We start from the raw sequence: 24,783 nt of genomic DNA, 5'->3' as shown, positions 1-24,783 counted from the left end.
GAGTCACCTCGCTGCCCAGATTTTGGTACCTTTGGACAAAGTCCTGTTCACTCTGTGCTGTGTATCCCCAGCACTTAGCACAGTGCCTGGCACATAGTAGGCACTTAATAAGTCTTTATCGACTGACTGTTAAGATACCCTACCAATCATCCAGGCTCCCAACCTTGAACTCCTCATTCTCACTCCAAACAGGCAATGTTGCCAAAATTTGTGTTTGCCTTCACCTCTCTGGTGTCCATCTCCTTCTCTCTACTTCTTAGACCCCAATTCAGCCACAAATCACTCTTTACTTGGATGATGGCAATAGCCTTCTTGTTCTCCTCCTCCTCCTCCTCTTTCTTCTTCTTCTTCTTCTCCTTCTTCTTCTTCTCCTTCGTCTCCTTCTTCTCCTTCTTCTTCTTCTTCTTCTCCTTCTCCTTCTCCTTCTCCTTCTTCTTCTCCTTCTTCTCCTTCTCCTTCTCCTCCTCCTCCTCCTTCTTCTTCTCCTTCTTCTTCTTTTTCTTCTCCTTCTTCTTCTCCTTCTCCTCCTCCTCCTCTTTCTTCTTCTCCTTCTTCTTTTTCTTCTCCTTCTTCTCCTTCTCCTTCTTCTTCTCCTTCTCCTTTTCCTCCTCTTTCTTCTTCTTCTCCTTTTCCTCTTTCTTTTTTTCCTTCTTCTCTTTCTCCTTTTCCTTATTGTTGTTCTTCTTCCCCATTTATAAAGTTGATAGCAAAATGGAAATAAGAGAAATTATACAAATGATAATATGTTTTGGGTAATACAGTGTGAATGAGTTTTTCCACCAGGAGCAAGATAACTCAGCTCAGCCAGGAGAGAAGGTCCCAGATCTCATCCAAAGGAGAAATTCCCCCAAGTCTCTAGTGTAGCAAGCTGAGGATAATGACACGCTGGAGATTGCCAGCTCCTCTCATGTCGGCTTCTTCCCAAAGTCTTATTCTCCCTCCAGCAACCTGAAGTGGGTTTGGCATCGTCCATCTTCTCTCTTAAAGATTGCAAGAGTCTTCTAATCTAATTAGTCTCCCTGCCTTTCCCCACTCCACTCCATCTTCCTCTCAGATGCCCACGTTATTTTCCTTAAACACAGCTCCGACCATGTCACTCCCTTACTCCATAAATTCCAGTGGCTCCCTATCACTTCTAGGATTCAGTCAAAACTTCTCTATTTGACATTTAAAGCTCTCCTCAAACTGGCCCCTTCCTACCTCTCTGGTCTTTTCTGTCTTGCCCTTCCACATACTCTATGGGTTATTCATTATCACTTACTTGCTATTTCTTGCTCCATCTCTCATCTCTGTGCCTTCTGTTCTGGCTGTCTACCCTTCCCCCATCAGGGATGCTTTCCTTCCTCACTTCTGTCTTTTTCAGGAGTCCTTTCCTGGTCCCCCACCCCCACCCCGTGTTGGTGTTTTCCCATCCAAGGTTTCTTTTTGCCTTGTATGTGTCTTGTATATACCTACATATGGACATAGTATCTCTGACATTAGAATGTAGGTACTTTTTAGTTAAAGACAGCTTCATTTTTTGTATTTTATTTATACCCAGGGCATCATGCAGTACCTATCACATAATTAGCATGGTTTGTGGATAGATTATAAGTACATATCGAACAATATCTATTTAACTAACCCATGGCATTGTCATAGGCAAATTTCCCCAGATACAGTCATATGCAAATATGAAATCCATAGCATACATAATAGTTCAAACGGAAGCCCAAATACAATATTTGCATGCAAATATATAATATAAAACCCTATGCAACAAGGTTACGTAATGTGGACAAATACATTACATGCACATACCTAGTATGTAATATCATATCAATATTCTATACAAAGTATGTATTATTGTACATTTCACTAGCAGGTACCATCTGGTTGCTGATATAACCTCCTTGCCCACTGTGCTTGGGCTCAGGAGCTTGGCGCGCCATCCTTGTCACTGGTTGGACAATCTCAGCACTTTGAAGACAACCTACTATTGCTTCTGCATCACCCTCTTCATCTCTTTGTCCCCTGGGTGTGGGTGAGTAACATTAGACCATTGGTCTCCAGTCTTTATTCTGGTTCTGTGTATGGCCCAGGTAGATTGTCACTAAGGCCCAGGCTCTTTTGGTACCTTCTGCCCCTTAGGACCTCCACAGCTGGTGTATCAGGCAGGGAAAGGTGATTTTTGGCTCTAACCCTCCCATGAGTCCTGGAAGAGTTGTCCTTCGGGCCACCAGCTACCAGTAGGTAGCTTTCCTACCTCCCCTCTTCTCTGGTCCCAAGAAGATCCCAGTCTACAGCTTTCTCTCCATGTGGATCTTGACCCAGATTCTCCTCATATGGGTATCAAATGTCCACTAGTGAATTGGAAATGGCCCTTTCTTGGACCCTGCTTCTTCTATTTTCTATTGTTTTGGACTCTCCCACTCCCCCCTTCGGGAAAGAGTCTGACTAATTCCCACATGGACACTAGGTGTTTGTGGTGTAGCATCTTTGTAGGGCCCCGATCTTTTCTTCAGGGTTATTTTACAGGCTGTCAGACTACCCAGGCTTTCAACTACTTGGCTTGGGTGGGTGGCTCTCAACAGTCCATTCGCCTGTCCTTTCCTGGGTATTGACGTATGAAGGAAGGAACCAGAATTCTCCATGTCTTTATAATAAGGATAATTTTCCCTGAAAGGTAATAAAGCTGTCCTGAGACTTTATTGGTCCATGCTTTCTTTGATGAAGCTTCTTGGTCATCTAGGGAAAAACAAACGAAGTCACCTATTGGATCCCTCCAACTTGGTGTATTTCTGAAGATCATGCAAATAACCATACCCTCCCCTGCTGATCAGATAAATGCTTTTCTATGTAGACTGGGGGGCCTTGTCCAGAGAACCTAAGTGCCGCTATATCCTTCCTTGTTGGACATCTTTGCTATATAAGCAAGGAGCAGCTGGGAGGCCAGCTGGGTGGTGCAGTAGATAGAGCTCTGGACTTGGAGTCAGGAAGACCTGAGATCAAATCTGAACTTGGACACTTACTAATCCTGGGCAAGTCACTTAACCCCTGTTTCCCTCAGTTTCCTCATCTGTAAAATGAGGATGATAATAATAGCACTTCTCTCCCAGGGTTGTTGTGAGAATCAAATAAGATAATTACTGTAAAGCACTTAGCACAGTGCCTGGCACATAGTTGGTGCTATATAAATGTTAGTTATTATTATTATTATTATTATTATTTAAGGGCAAAGTAAACTTCCTTTTGTTAACTGTTTGATGATTTTCAGATGCCTCATTTTGTCCTAGCATTAAACCCAAACTATGAGGATTCTGGCATTAGACCCACCCCTAACGCAAAGTTTCTCAGTAAGACCTTTCAGCTGGCTAGAGTTCTGGACAGTGACCTCGAAAGCCGTACCATTTCTTGTTCCTCTCAATACCCTTCTATGTTGATGTTGTAGCCAGGCATCAGGCCTTCCTTGACGGCTCTCTCAGCTGAGAGATGTCCTCTTTAAGACTGCGTCTGTCCTCCCTTCTGAGGCTCCAAAGCACAGACTGGTGGGCGGCCGTAGCTCTTGGACAGACCTCAACAGGTATTCTGGTGTGTCCATAGTGGGAAGGGCACAGGTTGGCTCCCCTGAGCTTCTGCTCGGGCCTCAGGACCCTCAGCACGTTCAGTGGGATGTGATTGGAACATTCTGATTTTGGGGCTCCTTGAAGATGACACAGTATGGCTCGATGGAGAGGTTATCCTTTCTGCTGTCATAGACTACTTCGGCAGCTTGTCAAAGACTATGGAATAATGTCATTAAATGAATAAAATACAACACAATGGATTACAAAGGCAATCAGTCATATTGAAATGCAGTTATCTAAATGTTAAAAAAAAAAGTGCATGGACCCCGGGTTAAGAATACCCCATTCCAGCAGGGCAGCTGTAGTGGACAGAGTGCTGTGCCAGGAGTCAGAAAGACCTGAGTTCAGATTCTGGCCTCAGGCACTTACTAGTTGTGTGACCCTCTGCTTGCCTCAGTTTCCTCATCTGTAAAATGGAGATAATAATAGCATCTACCTCCCAGGGTTGTTGCAAAGATTAAATGAAACAATAATCATAAAGTGCTAAGCACACTGCCTGGCACGTAGTAATTGTTAGCTATGTAAATATTAGTTATTATTATTATTATTATTCTAGCCCCTCTGATTGCTGTTGAGTCAAACACCATCTTGAATAGCGCACTCTCAAAATCATGACCTTGTTTTCTAAGGGGCAGCTAGATGGCACAGTGGATAGAACACCAGCCCTGGATTCAGGATAGACCTGAGTTCAAATCCAGCCTCAGACACTTGACGCTTACTATCTGTGTGACCTTGGGCAAGTCACTTTACCCCATTGCCTCCCCAAAATCATGACCTTGACCAGATGGATCTTAGCAGGGATGCCATGTTCTAAAAATACTTTTTTCTCATACCTTGGCTATTGTCAGTGCCTTCTAACTCTCATGTGTTTTTACAATCCTATGTTTCAAGATTATAATGATTTTTGCTAATGTGCCCTATCTGTGATATTTATTATTATGGAGAATTCTTCCCCCCAACAAACATCACACCCCATCTATGATTTAATAGATAAGGCCTACAGGAGTTGCTTGGGGTACAATAGCGGTTAAGCACCCAGCTCAGGGTCACACCTATTCATTGTCAGAAGTAGGATTTGAACACAGGTCTGACTCCAAGTCCAGTACTTTACCTACTATACCATAATGCTTCTGAAGTGATTTTAATATTTAACCGCTGAGTGCCATTGATAGCCACTTGCCTGATCCTGTTCAGGAAACGGACGAGTCTTGGAGAATCCCACACACATCCTAGTATGTGTGCTGTATGGGGTAGACAACAAAAATGCTTAGTAGGTAATGTTCTTGCTGGCTTCCAGAGTCAACAACCTATTATCCTGCACCTCCGGCTCTCTCCGTGGGCAATGCCTTCTTCCTGTCCAGGGCCCTGTAGTTTTTGGGATCTACCCAATCCAAATTAGCCCCCAGCCTCTACCTCCTTTTAAAATTTGCTTTATTTCAGTGAGTACTCATCATCATGTAATCTTGGCCCAAGAGGGTTATCGTGCCAGGGAAGCAGGCACCCATTCTTGACCGTGGTAAGGAATAAAAAAAAAAAAAAGAGAGAGAGAGAGAGAGAGGTAGAAACAGAGTGAGATGCATTGGGAAAAAAAAAAAGCATGAAATTGGAGCCAGAGGACCTGGGTTCAAATCCCAGCTTTGCTGTTTCCAGCCTGAGTGACCTTAGGCAAGTCACTTAACTTCTCTGATCCTTCTCTTGCTCATCTTTAAAAGGAGAAGTTGGACAAGGTGACTTCTGGGGCCCCTTCCAGCACTAAATCTATGATCCTATCATTCAAATCAAAAAAAGAAATAAGCAGTATTTAATAATGAGGAAACAATAAATAATTGAAAAAATAGCTACCAAATAGCTACCAGATGAAGCCTCCAGGCTTCCGGACTGGTGGTTTATCCTCATGGCCATGACATAGACAAGGACAAAAACAACAACATACTCCTTTCTTTCACGCCTCCAGTAGGACTAGATATCAGAAGGAAAGGTTGATGGCAAAGGTCCCCAAGACCTGCGACTCTCGACGTGACCCAGAGCAAGAAACTTGGGTTCTACTATCAACTGGTGCACATGATGATGTGATCCTTTGACATCTCAATTGTCTAGTCACTACCTGATATCTTCAAGTGGTGCACTAAATAGAGCACTGGGCCTTGAGTTGGGGAGACCTAAGTTTAATTCTGGCCTCAAACACTTATTTTTATTTATTTTTTTTGCTAGGCAATCGGGTTAAGTGACTTGCCCAGGGTCATACAGCTAGTAAGGGTCAAGTGTCTGAGGCCGGATTTGAACTCAGGTCCTCCTAACTTCAGTGCCAGTGCTCTATCCACTGCGCCACCTAGCTGTCCCTCCTCAAACACTTAAGGGCTGTGTGATGCCATTTGCCTCACTTTCCCCATCTGTAAAATGGGGATAATGATAGCACCAACCTTCCAGGATTGTTGTGAAGAGCAAACAAGATAACAATTGTAAAGTATTTGGCACAAATCTTAGTTATTATCATTATTAGCTAGCCCATCATGGAGCAAAATAGGTACACTCAGCAGCTAAGCTTAGTAAGGATTGTAGAGGACCATAGAATTTAGAGTCCCTTAAAGGTTATCTGTCCCAACCTCCTCATTTCATTTTTTTTAAAAATTAAAAAAAATTTTTTTTAATTTTTAAAAATATTTATTTATTTATTTTTAGTTTTCAAAATTCACTTCCACAAGGTTTTGAGTTTCAAATTTTCTCCCCATCTCGTCCCTTCCCCCACTCTAAGACAGTGTGCATTCTGAATACCCCTTCCCCCAATCCCCCCAGCCTTTCTATCTCCCCGCCCTCCTTCTCTTATCCCTTTCCTCTCCTATTTTCCTGTAGCCATCCTCCCCATTTCACAGGAGCCTTGCTTGACCTCATGTCACAGTTGCCCCTCCTAATTTCCTACCTTCCCTCCTTCTACCCCTCCCCAGTCAAATAATCTCCCCAGTCAGCCATGGCTGAGTGCAGCAGAGTGGGAGAGGCAGGGACAGAATGGGAAAGACGTTATATCTGCATTAGAAAATTGCTATACCTTTTAAAGAATACATTCTAGCTAGAAATATTAGCCCTTGGCAACCAGAATGTTTCTGAAGCTAATGGAAATGTAGAATGAGTTGCCATTCTGACCTAACAAAGAACCAATCAGTGAGATAATTGAGGTCAGGGAAGGGATTATCTCTGCGTTCAAGAGCAAATTAACCCTATTTAAAATTAGCTAGGATGAGACTTAAGTAGAATGAAAATTTCTTGAGGAATGGAAATATTTCATTTTTGTCTTTGTATTCTCAATGCCTATCCCAGTCCTGGACACAGAGTAGGAATTTAATAAATGTGTGTTGAATTCACATTTAGAAGTACTTTCCCACTTATTGTTTTTTCCCTCTTTAATAAGCCACTGAGTATAAAATTCTGGAAGCATTAACTGGAAGTTCTTCAGATAACATTTTTCTAAACTGAGTTGGCAAAAGAATTAATTTTTCTTTGAACATAGATAAGAGAGCTAAACCATGTCATTTGCTTTGTACATAGCTATGACTATGTTCCATACATACAGTTGGGTTATTCATTGCAAGAGATCCTAACAGAGGGGCAGCTAGGTGGCACAGTGGATAGGGCACTGGCTCTGGAGTCAAGAGGACCCGAGTTCAAAACTGTCTTCGGTCACATAACACTCACTAGTTGTGTGACTCTGGGCAAGTCACTTAACCCCAATTGCCTCACAAAAAAAAAAAAAAAAGAGATCCTTACAGAGCTGGCACCATGCACAGAGAATATTTTAGTTGAGAAGCACCAGAAATCACTATATATTCTAAATATCTAAAAAATCTCCCTACCCCTACGAGTCTGTGAACTTACTTTAAAAAATATTTTGAAAACTGAATTTCACTGTAATTGATTTCTTTTTTATGATTTTTTATATCTTATTTTGTGTATTATTATTTTGTGTATTGAGTAGGGTTTTATAGGCTTCACCAGACTGACAGAGGAGTGCATGACACCAAAAAGGTTAAGAGCCCCTGATCTTTTTAAAAAACAATATTTTTTTTCCAATTATGTGTAAAAATAATTTTCAACATTTGCTTTTTAAAATTTTGAGTTCCCGATTCCCTCCCTCCTTCTTTCCTCTCCCTCCTCGTGGAGAAGGCAAGCCATTTGATGCCGGAAGAACCCCTGATCCGGGGATAGTCCCCAAGATATGATTCACTTCCTCCACCTCAGAAAATTGCAAGGCATGCTTATGTAAGTGGATCTGCAAGGATTAAGAAACACATTGCTCCTGGCTTGTTTGATTAGTTTGGGTGTTACACACTTCAGTGCAGGTGTCAATAGAAATGAGTTGTATGCATGGAACAGATGCCCCCAATTGCATAAAATGTTCACATATTTCATCAGCCCCAGGATGGTCAAGTATTGCCTCTGTGGAAATGATGGCTCCCACCTCTGTAATTTCTTTAAACTTGGCACTGCCTAATGCCTGCTGCACATCTGGATATCCTTTAGTCCTTGTCATCACCTTTCCAAAACAGAACTCATCATTTTCCTCACTCGTCCCATCACTAGAAGGCTCTATCAGCCTCCCAGTGACTTGGGGGCATAATCTGGGAGTCATCCTTGACTCTGCCCTCTCCCCTGACTTCCAGTCAGATGTCAAGTCCTGGTTTCCTTTCTTTTCTTTCTTTTTCTTTCTTCCTTCCTTTCTTTCTTTCTTTCTTTCTTTCTTTCTTTCTTTCTTTCTTTCTTTTTCCTTCTTTCTTTCTTTCTCTTCCTTCCTTCCTTCTTCTTTTCTCTTTCTTCCTTCTTTTTTCCCTTCCTTTCTTTTTTCCTTCCTTCCTCTCTCTTTTTTCTTTCTTCCTTCTCTTTTCTTCTTTTTTACTTCCTTTCTTTCTCTCTCTCCATATATATACACATATACATAAACATACACACACACATACATATACATATATATATATATATATATATATAAACATTTTTCACAGCTGTTCTCTTTCTCTTTTCACAGTCACCACTCAAGTTTGGGCTCTCATTACATCCCACATGGACGATTTTGTAATTGCCTTCTAATTGGTTTCCCTTCCATCATCCTCACCCCTCTATGAATCCATCCTTCACACACCTGTCAAAATAGTCTCCCTAAAGTGCAGGTTTGACTCCATCACTCCTCTGCTCAAACGTCTTTAGTGTTCCCTATTGCCCTGCAGATAAATTACAAGCTTCTTGTCTGGAATTTCCAATCCGCTATGTTTGGGCTCCGGACCGCCTCTTAAATCTTGTTTTGTCCTACTGTATCAATTCACCATCCAGTCCAACTGTGCTACTTGCTGTCATTGGAATTTGATAGACCATTTCTTACCTCCATATAGTTGCACAAGCCATCCCCCATGCCTGGAATGCAGTCCTTCTTCCTCTCTGACTTTCAGAATGTATCTTTCCCTTTAAGGCTCAGCTTTCCACCTCTTCCTCTATGAGACTTTCCTTGATCCACTCTCCCTTTCGCTCAGTTCTGCCATCTCATGTTTTTATAAAACTTTCTATCTGATTCTTTCCTTTTCCCCTGCCCTATCAACTCCCTACCCTATAATATATGCATAATATCATAAGATTACAAATGTAGAACTGGAAGGGTCCTTAGAGATCACTGAATGCAACCCCTTCATTTTACAGATGGGAAAACTGAGATGCAGAGGGGATACACTGTTTGCCAAGGGTGTATAGCTAGTAAGTGTCTGAGACAGGATATGAACCCAACTCCCCTTGACTCCAAGTCCAGTGCCCTGGACTTTGCCATGCAGTCTGTATTCATATTGCTCTTCACCCACTGCCATCCCAGAAAATAAGTCCCTTGTAGGCATGGTCTGGTTAGTTCCATTGTATTCCTAGCATCTAATGTAGTGCCTTGCACTTAGGGATACAATAGGGACTGGACCTTTGACTTCACTGTACAGGGAATTCCCAGTTCCTCCCGGAGGCAGGCAACTTCCTGCAGGTTGGCACTTTCTTTACAACCTATAGCCTTATAGAGTTACCTACAGCACAAAGGGGTCACACATGACTCAGCCAGGACACCAGTACATGTCAAAGGTAGGGCTTGAACTCATCTTCCTGGCTCCAATCCATTATATCACTGACAATTAGTAGGGGCACTTTTTAAAACTATGCTAAATGCAGGGATGAATATAAATGCTGCTCACCTGCCGTGGGATCCACAGTGGTGTTATGGCCAATGGGCTTCAGAAGAGGAGACAACCTAATTTATTCCATTTTGTATTTCTCAGTTTGAACTTAGCTCTAGAATGTGGGAGCTGAAAAGAAGAGAGTGATGTCTCTCCCATCAGTATAGTTGAGGCTCTGGGTGGGTCACTGTTGATGGTTATTGACAACTATCATGCCATAGATTTGGAGCTGGAAGGAATCACAGATTCATAGACCAGAGAGCTTGGAAGGACCTCAGTGACATTCTAGCTCAACCCATATTCAGAAGGAATCCCCAATTGTACCATACCTGATGAGTGATCATCTGACCTCTTCTTGAAGACCTCTGATGCCCTCCCAAGGCAGCTCATTCCATTTTGGGATGGCTATAATTATGAGGACATTTTTCCTGACATCAAGGATGCATTTGCCTCTATATCATCACCCCTGTTCTTCCTTCTGGAGCCGAGCAGATCTCTAAGGATCACCTACTTCAAACCTTTCATTTCACAAAGGAGGAAACTGTCTATTTTGTGTCATATTATGTGACCAAAATAGATACATGTCAAATGTGAGCATAGCAATTGTTTTCAGAACATTGCTGAAAGGCTCTCTTAGTTTCTGAAGACCCCATTTGCCAGATGCAAGGATGCAGAAAATGTCAGTGTTTTGGAAGGTCTCCACATCCTGACTCTCTTTGCCTTGGGTGCTTTCCCTGTCCTGTGGATGCCTCAATTACAAAGCCTTCACTGTGTGGCTTTTCAAGGGAGTTCTGATAATGTTAGGATGTTCAGCAATACCCTGGTGACTAATTAAAGTGAAGATGCCTCCTGAGAAGACAAGTCAATCACCCATCTCAGCCTCCCCAGGACAGACCAGATGAGAAGGGTCCATTGTGGTGATACTGTTATTGTTTTAGTGGAATGTTGCAAAGGGTAGAACAGGACAGGCTGGATAAATGATTATTTATACTTTCTGGCCTTTAAAAAAAAAGCTTTTACTGATAAAAGAAATGCAAATTAAAACAAATCTGAGACACCACCTCACACCTGTCACATTGGCTAACATGGCAGAAAAGGAAAATGACAAATGCTGGAGGGGATGCAAAAATATTAGGATATGAATGCATTGTTGGTGGAGATGTGAACTGGTCCATTCTGGAGAACAATTTGCAACTATGCCCAAAGGGCTATAAAACTGTACATACCCTTTGATCCAGAAATAGCCCTAATAGGTCTGTATTCCAAAGAGGTGAAAGAAAAGGGAAAAGGACCAGTTTGCACAAAAAATATTTACAGTTGTTCTTTTTGTGGTAGCAAAGAATTGGAAATTGAGGGAATGCCCACGAATTGGGGAACAGTTGGACAAATGGTGGGATATAATTGTGATAGAATACTATTGTGCTATCAGAAATAAAGAGCAGGATGGTTTCAGAAAAACCTGGAAAGACTTATATGAACTGATGCAGAGTGAAGTGAGCAGAACCCGCAGGACATTGTAACAACAATTATCTAAGTAACAGCAACATTGTAATGATGATCAATTGTGAAAGACTTAGCTACTCTGATCAAGACAACAATCCATGGTAATTCCAAAGGACCCATCAGGAAAAATGGTATACCTGTCCAGAGAGACAACTGATGAACTCTGAATGCAGAGTGAAGCATACTTTTTTCATTTTGTTATTTTTTATTTTTATTGTTTTATTTTGTTTGCGTTTTCTTTTGCAACATGGCTAATATGGAAAAGTGTTTTGCATGATTGTGCACATGTATGATCCATATCAAATTGCTTGCCTTTTCAAAGAAGGGGTAGGGACAGGAGGTAGGGAACTCAAAATTTTTAAAAATGAGTATTCAAAATTTTTTACATGTAATTGGGAAATATTTAATGAAATAAATATAAAATTACTTAAAAAAAGAAGTGAAATAATCAGTAATCTATAATTAGTAAAAACTTTTCTTTTAAAAGGCTAGAAAGTATAAACAACCTTTTACCCAGCCTGTCCTGTTCTACCCTTTGCAACATCTCCCTTAAAACAATAACGCCATCACCACAATGGACCCTTCTCATCTGGTCTGTCCTGGGGAGGCTGAGATGGGTGATTGACTCGTCTACTCAGGAGGCATCTTCACCTTAATTAGTCACCAGGGTGGTTGCCAAACATCCCAACATTATCAAAACTCCCTTGAAAAGCCACACAGCAAAGGCTTTGTAATTGGGGCGTCCACAGGACAGGGAAAGCACCCAAGGCAAAGAGAGTCAGGATGTGCAGATCTTTCAAAACAATGACATTTTCCGCATCCTTGCATCCGGCAAATGGGGTCTTCAGAAACTGTCCTTCAGCCGTGCCCTGCAAATAGCCGCCACCTGTTCTCGTTCTGATTTCAGACTCAGCTGCACCATGAGGACCTTCGTAGCCCTGCTTCCTCTGCTCCTCATACTTCACACCGAGGGAAGTGGGCACGGCTGGACGTACCCAGGTAACGCTCACCCAACCCAAGCTTCTCTCTGCTCCTTCTCCCAGGGGCCAGATAGTTGGAGGTGCTTTCAGTCTGGAAAACCCATGGGCTAGTTTTGTTTCTAGGCTTTAGCATCAGTTAGTCAATCAAACAGCATTTATTAAGCACCTATTATTTGTCAGACACTGTGCTAAGTGCTGGGGCTACAAAGAAAGACAAAAAGATTCCCTGCCCTCAAGGAGCTCACTTTTTAAAGAGGGGGACAATACGAAAATAACTAGGAACAGACAAGATACATACAGAGTGGATGAAGGTAATGTGAAAGGGGAAGGCAGCTGAGCAGGACCTGGAAAGGCTTCCTGTAGAATGTGAGGCTTGAGCTGTCTTGAAATAAGCCTGGAAAACTAAACGGTAGGTGGTGCCATAGTGCATAGAGCGCTGAGCCTGGAGTGAGGAAGGCTCATCTTCCTGAGTGACCTCAGACATTTACTAGCTGTGTGACCCTGGGCAAGTCACTTCACCCTGTTTGCCTCAGTTTTCTCATCCGTAAAATGAGCTGGAGAAGAAAATGGCAACCCACTCCAGCATCTTTGCCAAGAAAACCCCAAATGGGTTCGGGAAGAGTCGGACATGACTGAATAACAAAAGAAGTGCAAGGGCAGAGAATTGTAGGCATGAGAGACAGCCAGTGCAAAGGCATGGAGATAGGAGATAATCATGTACCAGGTACTACAAGTACCAATGTGGTTGAGAGAGAGAGAGAGAGAGACAGACAGAGAGACAGAGACAGAGAGAGACAGAGAGACAGAGAGAGAGACAGAGAGACAGAAAGACAGAGAGAGAGAGGAGAGAGACACAGAGACAGAAAGACAGAGAGAGAGAGGATAGAGAGACACAGAGACAGAGGAGAGAGAGAAAGAGAGAGAGAGAGAGGAGAGAGAGAGGGAGAGAGACAGAGACAGAGAGAGACAGAGAGACAGAAAGACAGAGCAAAGACAGAGAGAGAGAAAGAGACAGAAAGAGACAGAGAGACAGAGACAGAGAGAAAGATAGAGAGAAAGAGACAGAGACAGAGACACAGAGAGAGACAGAGAAAGCCAGAGAGAGAAAGAGACAGAAAGAGACATACAAACAGAGGCAGAGAGACAGAGAGAGACAGAGAGAGAGATAGAGACAGACAGAGACAGAGAGAGAGAGAAACAGAGAGTTCATGTGTGTTACTAGGAGCTAGATTATGCAGAGCATGCATATGTATTCATAGAGTTTATCCTGGAAGTAACAGAGAGCTGCTGGTTCTCACTGAGCTGGGGCTGGGGGGGGGAGGTGTCCCCTCCACAGAAAGAAAACCACAGGTGGTTCATTAGTTCATGCAACTTCTCCACGCAGATCATAGACTGGCCATAGACTGTCCTTCAGTGTCTAGTTGAATATGAGTTTCTCAAGGGCTCAGACTTTAGTTTTTGTCTCTGTGCCTCATCTCCAGTACCTAGAACAGTGCCTGGTACACAGTAGGTGCTTAATAAATGAATGAAAAGCATTTATTAACAGTTTATTACGTAGGAAGTGGTAGAGACATAGAGAAACCAGTCAGCCAGTTGTCTTCTAGAACCTTCTTCCAATAGGGAGAGATCACATGCTGCCCATGTTGCTGTTGAATCATTTTTTAGTTGCGTCTGACTCTTCTTGACCCCGTTTGGGGGTTTCTCGACTAAGATACTAAAGTGGTTTGCCAGTACCTTCTTCAACTTATTTTACAGATGAGGAAACTGAGGCAAACAGGGTGAAGTGACTTTCCCAGGGTCCCACAGCTAGTAAGTGTCTGAGGCTAGATTAGAACTCAGGGAGTATGTGGAGTTTGGTACACCTCTGGGATACTGATATCCTCTTATGAGGAGGTCATCGGGGCCAGAATGATGTCCTTCAGAGAATGCTGGGCTTTGATTGTAGGCCACTCTTCAGAGAGACAAGAAGGTATCTATAGTGGATAGAATGATGGAGCTAGAGTAGGGAAGACCTGGGTTTAAATCACACATAATGGGAAGGAAACAAACAATCATTTATGCAGCTCCTATTATGTGTCAGGCACTAAGTCCTTTCCATATATTATCTCATTTGACCCTCATAACAATCTTGTGAAGTAGGTCCTGTTGCTATCTCCATTTTTCAGTTGAGGAAACTGAGGCAGACAGAGGTAAAATGACTTGCCCTGGGTAACATAGCTAGTAAGTGTCGGCGTCTGAATTTGAACTCATATCTTCCTGACTCTGGGACCAGCACTCTATTCACTGGGCCACCTAGATTGTTATACAGGCCAGTAGTTTTGATAAGGATAGGTGCAGCATGGAGCAGCTAGGTGGCTTAGTGGATGGAATACTGGGCCTGGAATCAGAAAGACTCATCTTTCTGAGTTCAAATCTGGCTCCTTGACACTTACTAGCTGTGTGATCCTGGGTAAGTCCCTTCACCCTGTGCGCCTCAGTTTCCTCAACTGTAAAATGAGCTGGAGAACGGAATGGCAAACCACTCCAGGATCTCTGCTAAGAAAACCCCAAATGGGGTCATGAAGAGTCAGATATGCCTGAAAAATGATTCAACAACAAGAATAAAAGGGACAGCATGAAGCCTTCTCTTATTATCCTTCTAACCTTGGCCAACCCCTATTACAGCTTCAGTTCTAATTTTTTCCTTTTCCCCACCTAACAGAGAATGAATGGTCTGAGCAGTATCCAACTTGTGGAGGAAAGAGGCAGTCCCCCATCGACATCCAGACAAAGAGAGTATTGGAGAACAAGACTCTGGGGCCTCTAGAACTGGCTGGCTACGGTCTTCAGGATGGAGAGTTTCTGCTGATCAACAATGGTCATTCAAGTAAGACAGAATGGAAGCATGGTGGGGCATTGGCACCTAAGTAGACTGAGGATTATACCAAAGACAGACGCTCTGGATCAGGGGTGGGGAATACGCAGCCTCGAGGCCTCATGTGGCCCTCTAGGTACTCAAGCATGGCCCTTTGACATCAGCCCACACTTGAGGACCTAGAAGGCCACGTGTGGCCTTGAGGCTACAGGTTTCCCACCCCTGGCCAAGGAGACGAGGTATCAATACAATTTTAGAATATAGAACTTACATTTATGTTTTTGTCTCTGCTCTGCCCTTCTCCCCATAGATGCTTTGGGATACTTCACCCTAGGCAGCCGTAGGTTTAGACATATGATCACAGAAGTTTATCAGAGAACAAAAAACAAAATGAAAAGGGAAATGGGGGGGAAACCCCATGCCTCCAATCTCTCCCTGTCACACCTGATACTATAAAAGAACAGCTAAGAGGTGTTCTCTCACTTTTCTTTGGAATAAAATAATGTGAGTGAGGACCCGGGTGGCCAGGGCAGCTCATGCCTCTGGTACTTGAGGGCCCCGATACCTTTGCTTTTTTGTGGTGTCATCACATTGTTCCCCTGTTGGGCACCCCTCTTCTGCTGGGCAGGTGATTCCTTTGGGCTTCTCCTCTCTCTAGCTGAAGTCCCAACTGTTGGAGATAACTCTCTCTTGAAAACAGGTATCTTCTTTGCTGGCAGAGGTGTCACTTCTTTTTTTTTTCTTTTTTTTTTTTTTTGGTTAGGCAATGGGGTTCAGTGACTTGCCCAGCATCACACAGCTAGTAAGTGTTATGTGTCTGAGTCTGGATTTGAACTCAGGTCCTCCTGAATCCAGGGCTGGTGCTCTATCCACTGCGCCACCTAGCTGCCCTAGAGGTCTTACTTCTTGAGGTTGGCTGTCTTTTTTTCTCTAACAACTGGATATGGAGTCTCTTATTGGGAGGGTAGCTCTGATACTTGATGTTATGGAGGATGTGGTAGGGCAGGAGAGAAATAGCTACCCCTCCAATAGTACTCTCTGGTAGGTAAATGCTCAGGGGTCACATTCTACAGAACTGCTTCCTTTCTTAGAGGTAGCCAGGTGATGTAGCGGACAGAGCACTTGGCCTTGAGTCAGGAAGACTCGAGTTCAAATTTAGTCCCAGGCATGTATTAGCTGTGTGACTCTGGGCAAGTCACTTTACTTCTATCTGCCTCAGTTTCCTCAACTGTAAAATAAGGATAACAATAGCACCTACCTCCCAGGGTTGCTGTGAGAATCAAATAAGATAATATTTGCAAAGTGTTTAGCACAGACCTTGCACATGGTAGACAATAAATACTTATTTCTAAGCATTTGTCTTGACTGTCTCAGAGCTGTCAAGTTTTTAAGGGCCACCAGGGCATGGTCAATCTTTTGCCAGTCAATGGCAAGTTGCCTCTCTAAATTTCATTGGGGAGAACACGTTCACATTTTGTGGGGGGGCTTAGATTTGTCTTTGCACTTCATTTGATATATGAAGGAATACCTTATTTCTCTTACTTTCAGTGATTACATCAACAAGGTTGGGGCATGGGGGAATCAATTCTCTCCGCTACGTCTATATTATTTCATTCAATCCTCACAATAATCTTGGTGCAATGGCTGCTATGCTCCTCATTTTACAGATTAGGAAACTGAGGCATAGAGTGGTGAAATGAATTGTCCAGGGTCTAATGGCTAATGTGTGTCAGAAGCAAGGTCCAAACCCAGTCCTTAAGCCATTTCACTCTTGTTGCCTTCTTACTATGCCATCTTCTCCTCAGTTCACATTTTAACTCTGTCTTTGACATTTCATTCCAACTCCATCCTTGACATTTCATTCCAATTCATCTTCTGATCTCACTGATTTCTGGTTGTCAGTAGGAAATGCCATTGACGGAATATATGTTGACATTAATGACATCTTATATTTGTACAGCTACTGTGTCTGAGGAGTTCAGAATACTTTAAAAAGAGATCTGATATTTTTCTAGAGTAACAAAGAATGAAATTCTCATTTCTTGCCTGAGTAAAGATCAAACAGAGAAAACAGTATCTCAGATACTCCTTCTTGGATCCACTTAAGAGCTAAGTTATTCTACAGGGAGACAGAATGGTCCAATGGAAAGAGCCTTTGCCTTAGTCAAGAGAAGCATGAGTTTAAATGTCTTCTCTGACTCTCACTAGTTAAGTGATCCTGGGCAAGTCTCAGTTTCTTCATCTGTAAAATGATCATAACATCTACCCTTTACAGCTATTGGATGAGGATCAAATAAGACGATGGATGGGAAATACTTCTCAAACCTTAAGTTGCACCTTTGGTGGGCACAGTGATGGAAAGCATAGTCTCTCATGGCTTTTTACTTTCCCATGCCTTGACTCATGTTATGGACTTGGCCAAAGGTGCTAATAAAATGGGAATCCTAACTGTAGAAGTATAACCAAATCTTAGCTGCCTGTGAGTTAAAGGGGATAAGAGTAACTAAGAAACTCAAACCCACCATCAGCATACAAACTTCACAGCATTTCTTTCCCTAGAATCCTCTAGAAATTGGAATTCCACTTTTTCTTCTTCCCCTTACCTTCCCAGGGGTGAAATGGGCAAAGAGCAGGTGGCTAAGACAAAGAGGACATAGAATATACACGGAAGAGTAATGATTGTGGATGAACCCAGTGCCATGTTTCCATTTCCTCTCCACTGAGGGCTCTGTCTCTGAAATCAAGCTCACATTTCAGACCAGGTTCAGTCCTGGCGGAGTCTGGTCTCTAATGAGAGAGGTGTCTCTCTTTTCTCATACTCTTTTGATTCATAACCCTTTCCCCATGTCTATTTTTACCGTTGCATTGTCTGAGATCATGACTGCTAACCCCACTTTTCAAAAACTTGCCTAAATCATAATTTATTATGCTCTAGTCCCTTACTTCAACTTTCTGTGAATTCTTATGTTTCAAGTGTGTTTCTTCTCAACCATATTGTTGAACTTTATTTCCTAATCTCTTTTGTTATCCTCCATTTTATGGGTATATTTTTCCCAATCACATTCACAGTTATGATCCTTTTACACTTTTTTTCTCTTTCAGTATCTTCTTTCCTCCCACTTTGTCAAGAAGGAAGTGGAGAAAAGATCAAATCTGATCTTTTGTATTTGAAATAGTCTTGTCCTACTCCAAAGTCTCTCTTCTTCACCAAGCCCAGACCCTGAAAACTAGTTCTTAGATCTTCTTTCTCTCTTGTAGACACTTCCATTTTGGTCTGCCTTCTAAAGTAATCAATAATCAATCAACCAATTAACATTTAATAAGCACTTACTATATACCAGGCACTATGCTAAATGCTGGGGATACAAAAAGAGACAAAAGACAGTCCCTGCCCTCCAGCTGCTTATAATCCAATGGAGGAGACAACATGCAAACAAATATATACAAAATGAGCAATAGTGAGGATAACTAAAAAATAATTAACAGAGGGAAGGCTCTAGAATTAAGAGGGTTGAGGAAGGCTTCCTGTAGAAGGTGGGATTTTAGTTGGGACTTACAGGAAGCCAGGGAGGTCAGTAGGGCAGAGATGAGGAGGAAGAGCATTCCAGGCATGGGAGAAAGGCAGAAGAAATGATCTGAGCCAAGAGACAGTGTCTTGTTAGTAAGATAGCCAGGAGGCCAGTGTCCCTGGATCAGAGTATGTGTTGGTGAATGAAGTATAAGAAGACTGGAAAGGTAGGAGGGGGCTCTAAGTTGAGAAGGGCTTTGAATACCAAATAAAGTATTTTGAATTTGATCCAGGAGGTGAGAAGCAGCCACTGGTGTTTTATTGAGTAAAGTGAAAGAGTAGAGTGTTTACTTTGTTTTTGACTATTCCCTCCCTAGACCTGCCTTCTTTCTTAAACACTCTTCTCTCTTTTCCCTATCCGTGTTTATTTCCTTGTTGAATTGAATGTATTTCTACATGAAATCTTGTATTTATGAACGTTGTGTGTAACTCCTTTGCATGATTCAGATAACAGTGAGGATCATGAGATGCCCACTCCTCGGTTTTTATTCTCTTCTTACGTACTCCAATTGTGCAAAATAGTAAAATCCTTTGCCTTCTTCCTCCTTTCTTCTCTATTACAGTATTTTTTCTCGTCCTTTTCTTTCTTCTCTCAAAACTAACTTGACTGAAACAATCTCTCTGTGTGGTTCATAATTTTCTCTGTGACTTTGAAGACACTGGCAACTCTGAAGGGATACTTCTCTCCAGAAGTGAATGTATAACACCTCTGTCTCCACCCTCACCAAGCTAGGGAGACACAGAGACACACGCACATACACACACATACGCAGACAGAGACAGAGACAGAAACAGAGAGAGACAGATACAGAAAAAAAGACAGAGAGACAGAGACAGAGACATAGAGAGAGACAGAGATAGAGAGAGACAGTGAGAGAGAGAGACAGAGACAGAGAGACAGACAAAGACAGACAGAAACAGGTGGTGTGATCCTAGGCGAGGTGTGGTCACTGCTCTCCTGGTCTGCACTCTGGTCTCTCCCCTGGAGTCTGTTCCTTTGCAGCTGCTTGCACTAACACTCCTCTTGGCCCCAGAACTGTGACCAGGTACCCGCTCCCTTGTGATCAACCAGAGGCACTCCTCTCCACCCTAGAACTGTGACCCAGGACTGCATATGGACAATAGAGTTGCCCAACAGCACTGGGTCCTGCACCTAGTGCCAGCAAAGGGTTCCCTGCAATCTCTCTCTGGTCAGTTGCTTAACTCGCTCACCATTTCTGACCTGAGAGCTCCCAAAGATGCTGTCACTGTTATCACTGCCATCTCTAAGGCCCTCTGATGGTGTTCCTGTTGCCTCTGCTTCCAGTCAGCCCCCACCCCAGTGTCCCAGACCTTTCCAGCCAACTTCCTAAGTTGTCTCAAGCTCTAAAAACATCTCACCCTGACCTTCTGTTGGCTCTGCCACTCCAGAACTCAATTTGAGGCATTATTTTAAAGTTGTTTGGAGGGGAATGTTGGGAGAGTGGACTGGGTTGTTGTCCCTGCTCTGCCATCTTGGCTCCACCTCCTATCTAGGTCATTCTCATGAGTATTTTGTACAGACTAGAGAGTAGGCATTTAGGCGAATATTTGTTAAATATTTTCTTGGTCGCCTTTTTTGTTTTGTAACAATAAGGTCTGGGATTGTTTTTAAGTCTTTGGTATCCTCTCTTGGCAGACATCTTGAGAAATGATCCTTCAATGCTCTTAAAATTGTGTCACCTCTAGCACAGACTTCCTTCACGCCTAGTAGACATGGTTTAGCTATTCTCATCTGTTTTCTTTATTGACATTTCTACCTTCTCATTGGTGACTATGATATTAGTCCATACATGATACCTCTACTCTGATGGAGAAAAAAGTTATAGAAACCTTTACAAATCTTTTCTATTTTTATGGTGTCTTTCCCCACTCCTTCCATTTCATCCTTTAATGCCTTCAGGATGCTCTGGCTTAAGGCAGGCCTCTCAGTAAACCTTCTGTAAACTTCTTTCTCCCTCTACTGCTTCTTGCTATTTTATGAGGCAGTAAGGCTCATAATCTCCACTGTCTTCCTCTAGAAGGTTTTACAAATGAGTTTATCTCCTTTATCAGTGCTGCTCTTCATTGCCGCATCCTTCCACTTGACAAGGAGATCAAGAGTTTGTAGAGTAAGGTGCTTTCTACGTTGCTTGATATTTTTTTGTGGCAATTGATTTATATCAGTTAAAATTCTTTGGGAAATGGTCTGTGTCATATCTGCTTTTTAATCCTTTCCCATTTTTTTTTTTTGTTGTCAACAACTCATTTAAATAGGCCAGCTTGAATCATATTCTTCCTGGGCCTTTTGCAAATTCAAATGTGCATTGCAATATTAAGATGACCAAGTGTTCCCATGAAATGTTGCCTTTGGGCACATGATATACTAATTCCAGCTACTCATTTATTTGCTCCAAGGACACCCAATGAGTCCTCCTTCCATTTATTTTTAACTTCCTTTTCTTCTGGTTTCATTGATTACAATAATGGTAATATTATTACTAACAATAGTAACTGAAATTGATATATTATATCATTGATAAAGATCAATCATCTTTATAGATTAGATTGCAAGCTGCATAAGGGCAGGCTTTGTCTTTTACCTCTTTTTGTATCCCTGGTGCTTAGCACAATGCCTGGCACATAGTAGGTGCTTAATAAATGTTTATTGAATCAATCAAGTGGATGAATGAATACTTTACAATTTGCAAAGTGCTTTCCTCATATTATCACAACGAAGCTTCATAATGCTTCACAATAACCTTGTAAGGTAGGTACTATGAGTATTATTATCTCCATTTTGTAGATAAGGAAACTAAGACTTCAAGGATTTAACTTCCATGTTCAAGAATTATAAAATTCCTTTATTTGATTATAATCTTTTTCTTCTGCTTTGTCTGAGTTTCCTTCCTCCTTATGAAGATCATCCTACGTGTATATTTCATCTCATTTTCTCCCATTTCTGTTGTGGGGGAAGATTGCCCCCATAATTGTTCCTTCTTTTTTTAATCTTTAGTCTCTCCTTTCTGCTGGCTCTTTCTCTGCTGCCTGAAAACATGACCAAGTCTGTCCCATCCCTATAAAAAGAAGATCATTTGACTGTACCATCCCCTTAAACTATAATCCTGTACCTTTTCTTCCTTTTACAACCAAACTTCTAGAAAAACCTGCCTATTTTCCTTCCCTCTACTTCTCCTCTCACCACTCAGTCCTTTGCAATATGCTTTCCAATCTCATTGCTAAATTGAATCTATTCCCTCCATCTGCTGCATCACGCTGCTGACTCATCTCACAGGTCTTCTTCATTGACAAATCTGATGGCCTTTTCTCAGCACTCGTCCTTCTTGACCCATTTCTTGACCTTGACTTGACCTTGGCTTCTTGACCTTGAATACTGCAAAGTACTCATCACTGTTGACCACTTTCTCTTCCTAGGAATTTGCTCTTCTCTAAGGGTCTGTGATTCTATTCTTTTTTGATTCTCCTTGTCAGTGTCCTTTCCTGGACTACCATCTATATTGCACCCCCTAATTGTAGGGGTCTCCTAAGGCTCTATCCTAGGCCCACTACTCTTTCAACATTCTCTTTCTTGGTCCCCTAATCAACTCCCATGGATTTAATCATCACCTCTATGCAGATGACTTCCACATTTATGTATCTAGCCCTCGTCTCTTTCCTGAGCTCTAATCCCAGATTGCCAACTGGCTATTAGATGCTTCCAACTTGATATTTTTTAGACACCTTGAACTCAGCATGACTCAAACATAACTCAATATATTTTCCCTCAAACTACTTTGAGACGCCTCTATTTTTATCAAGGGTACCACCATCCTTTCATTCCTCCAGGTTCTCAACCTCGGGGTCATCCTTGACTCCCCATTCTCTTACTCTGCCTCTCCCTACTACTGTTATCTCTTTCTCTCTCTCTCTTCTCTCTCCCTGTGCTCCCTTGACCAGCAGAACCCTGTGTCTCTATACCCCCTGTGAGTTCCTTGGCGTCTTTTTAAGCTTCCATTGTACCTACACCAAGAGAGAATGCACTAGGTAATGCTGCCAAGCTGGGGGAGCTTAAGCATTCCCCTCAATGAGAGGGGCTCTCTCTTGGATCCAATCATTGTGGGAACACAAAGAAAACAAATGCACCTGCTCCTGTACAGACATTTTTGTTCAATAGCTGGAAGTCAATTTCTGCATATTTCTTTTTCAATTTTGCTTTTGGTCTTTTGTTGTTCAGTTGTTTCAGTTTTGTCTGACTCTCTGTGACCCCATTTGGGGTTTTCTCAGCAAAGATACTGCCATTTCCTTCTCCAGCTCATTTTACAAATGAGGAAATCAAGGCAAACAAAGTTAAGTGACTTGTCCAGGGTCACATAGCTAGTTGACTCTTTTTTTTTTTTTTTTGAGAGAAGCAATGGTGTGTGTGTGTATGTGTGTGTGTGTTAAGTGACTTGCCCAGAGGCACCCAGTTACTAAGTGTTTGAGACCAGATTTGAACTCAGATTCCCTTGACTCCAGGGTTGGTACTCTACCTACTATACCACCTAGCTGCCTCACAGTTAGTTGACTCTTAAAGATCCAGATGCTGGCATAACAAAAACTGAAATGATGTCTTAGGGAAGTAGTTTTACTGTTTTTTTTTCCAGGCTATGAAAGTTAGGGAGTATGCTAGAAGGACTTTTCTCAATTTTCTCACTCACAACAGTATAAAATTATATACACTCAGTTAAGCTCACTGTGAACCTTATGGAGCATAACATTTGGAACTCAAAAAACTATTCTGCTAGCTCCCTATCATTCCTCTGGTATTTGGTCTAAGGGCCAGGTAGGATTTCTTAATGCCATCTTTGAGGTCAAATTTCAACAACTCTGACTAATGGACCATGGACTCTAGCCCATTCGGAAACTTGTTCTCAGTCTATTTTCAGATACTTTTAAAGGTGAACATCAATGTTTTGTTTTGTTTTTGCTATGTATAGAGACTATCTGCTCTTGAATCACTTTTAAACAATCAAATCCTAATGGTTCTATTGATACAATCCTACACAAAAACAAAAACAAAAACCAAACCAAACCTATAAGAAGAGCTAACTCAGTCTAATCTGAATGTGCCCAGAAAAGCAAAGGCCAGTAACAACCAGATACAGGTTTTTAGTTGTGTTAGAGGAAGAAGAGGATCAAAGAAGGAAGACCTGAGTTCAAATCTGACCATAGACATTTACTAACTGTGTGACCTTGGGCAAGTCACTTAATCTTTGTCTCAGTTTCCTCATCTGTAAAATGGGGATAATTATAACACCCACTAACCAGGGTTGCTATGAGGATCAAATGAGATAATATTTGGAAAGTGCTTTGCAAACCTTGAAGTACTATATACATACTAGCTATTATTATTATTTATAATTCTTATTTTTATAGAAAGCAAAAATAATGCTTGTTTTTTGGAAGGTCTAACCAGTCATGGACCTTGACCTAATGTATCTCTTGGAGGCTGAGTTAGGACAAAGATTGCACATGAGCTTAAGTAATATTCTTTTTGAAGTGGCAAAGAATTGGAATCTTGAGGGAGGTGCTCATAAATTGGGGTATGGCCAAACAAATTATGGAATATGAACATGATAGAATACTCTTATGCTATAAGAAATGCTGGAGGGGAGAGCTTCAGAGAAATTTGCGAAGACTTTTTATGAATTAGTGTAGAATGAAGCGAGCAGAACCAGAACAATTTATACAATGACAACAACATTGTAATAGCAATCAACTCTGAAAGACTTAGGAACTCTGATCAGTATGATGACCCACCATAATTCCAGAGGATTCATAATGAAACATGCTACCTACCTCTTACATATATATATATATATATATATATACACACACATACACATATATACATACACATAGATATACACCCACACATATATGTATATCTACATATGTATATAGATGGATAGCATGTATCATTTCATCATGAAAAATATATATCATATACCTCATATACATATGTGTATATACATACATATCTGTACCTACCTATCTATCTATATCTATCCATCTATCCAGCTAGGTATCACAGCTAGGTGACAGCATAGTG

At 41.8% G+C, this 24,783-nt stretch overlaps 1 protein-coding gene and 1 long non-coding RNA gene across 2 annotated transcripts in view; one reads left to right on the top strand and one right to left on the bottom strand.

The window, feature by feature from the left end:
- Window positions 1–1,865: 1,865 nt before the first annotated feature.
- CA6 (carbonic anhydrase 6) overlaps window positions 1,866–24,783 on the top strand; it is a 41,654-nt gene continuing 18,736 nt past the window's right edge. The window contains exons 1-3 of the mRNA XM_027843980.1: window positions 1,866–2,023; window positions 12,201–12,292; window positions 14,975–15,139. Of these exons, the coding sequence (XP_027699781.1) occupies window positions 12,214–12,292; window positions 14,975–15,139 (244 nt within the window). The 5' untranslated portion in view covers window positions 1,866–2,023; window positions 12,201–12,213. The remainder of the gene's footprint in view (window positions 2,024–12,200; window positions 12,293–14,974; window positions 15,140–24,783) is intronic.
- Window positions 2,030–10,271, bottom strand: LOC114029510. The gene is made up of 3 exons (XR_003567499.1): window positions 10,120–10,271; window positions 3,388–3,761; window positions 2,030–2,727 (listed from the first exon to the last, which is right to left on the bottom strand). It is a non-coding gene; the product is annotated as an uncharacterized LOC114029510 (long non-coding RNA).

Source organism: Vombatus ursinus, unplaced genomic scaffold, assembly GCF_900497805.2.
Source record: "Vombatus ursinus unplaced genomic scaffold, bare-nosed wombat genome assembly UNPS02014932.1, whole genome shotgun sequence".
Taxonomy (NCBI): Eukaryota; Metazoa; Chordata; class Mammalia; order Diprotodontia; family Vombatidae; genus Vombatus; species Vombatus ursinus.
This window is presented reverse-complemented; position numbering and strand designations above follow the sequence as displayed.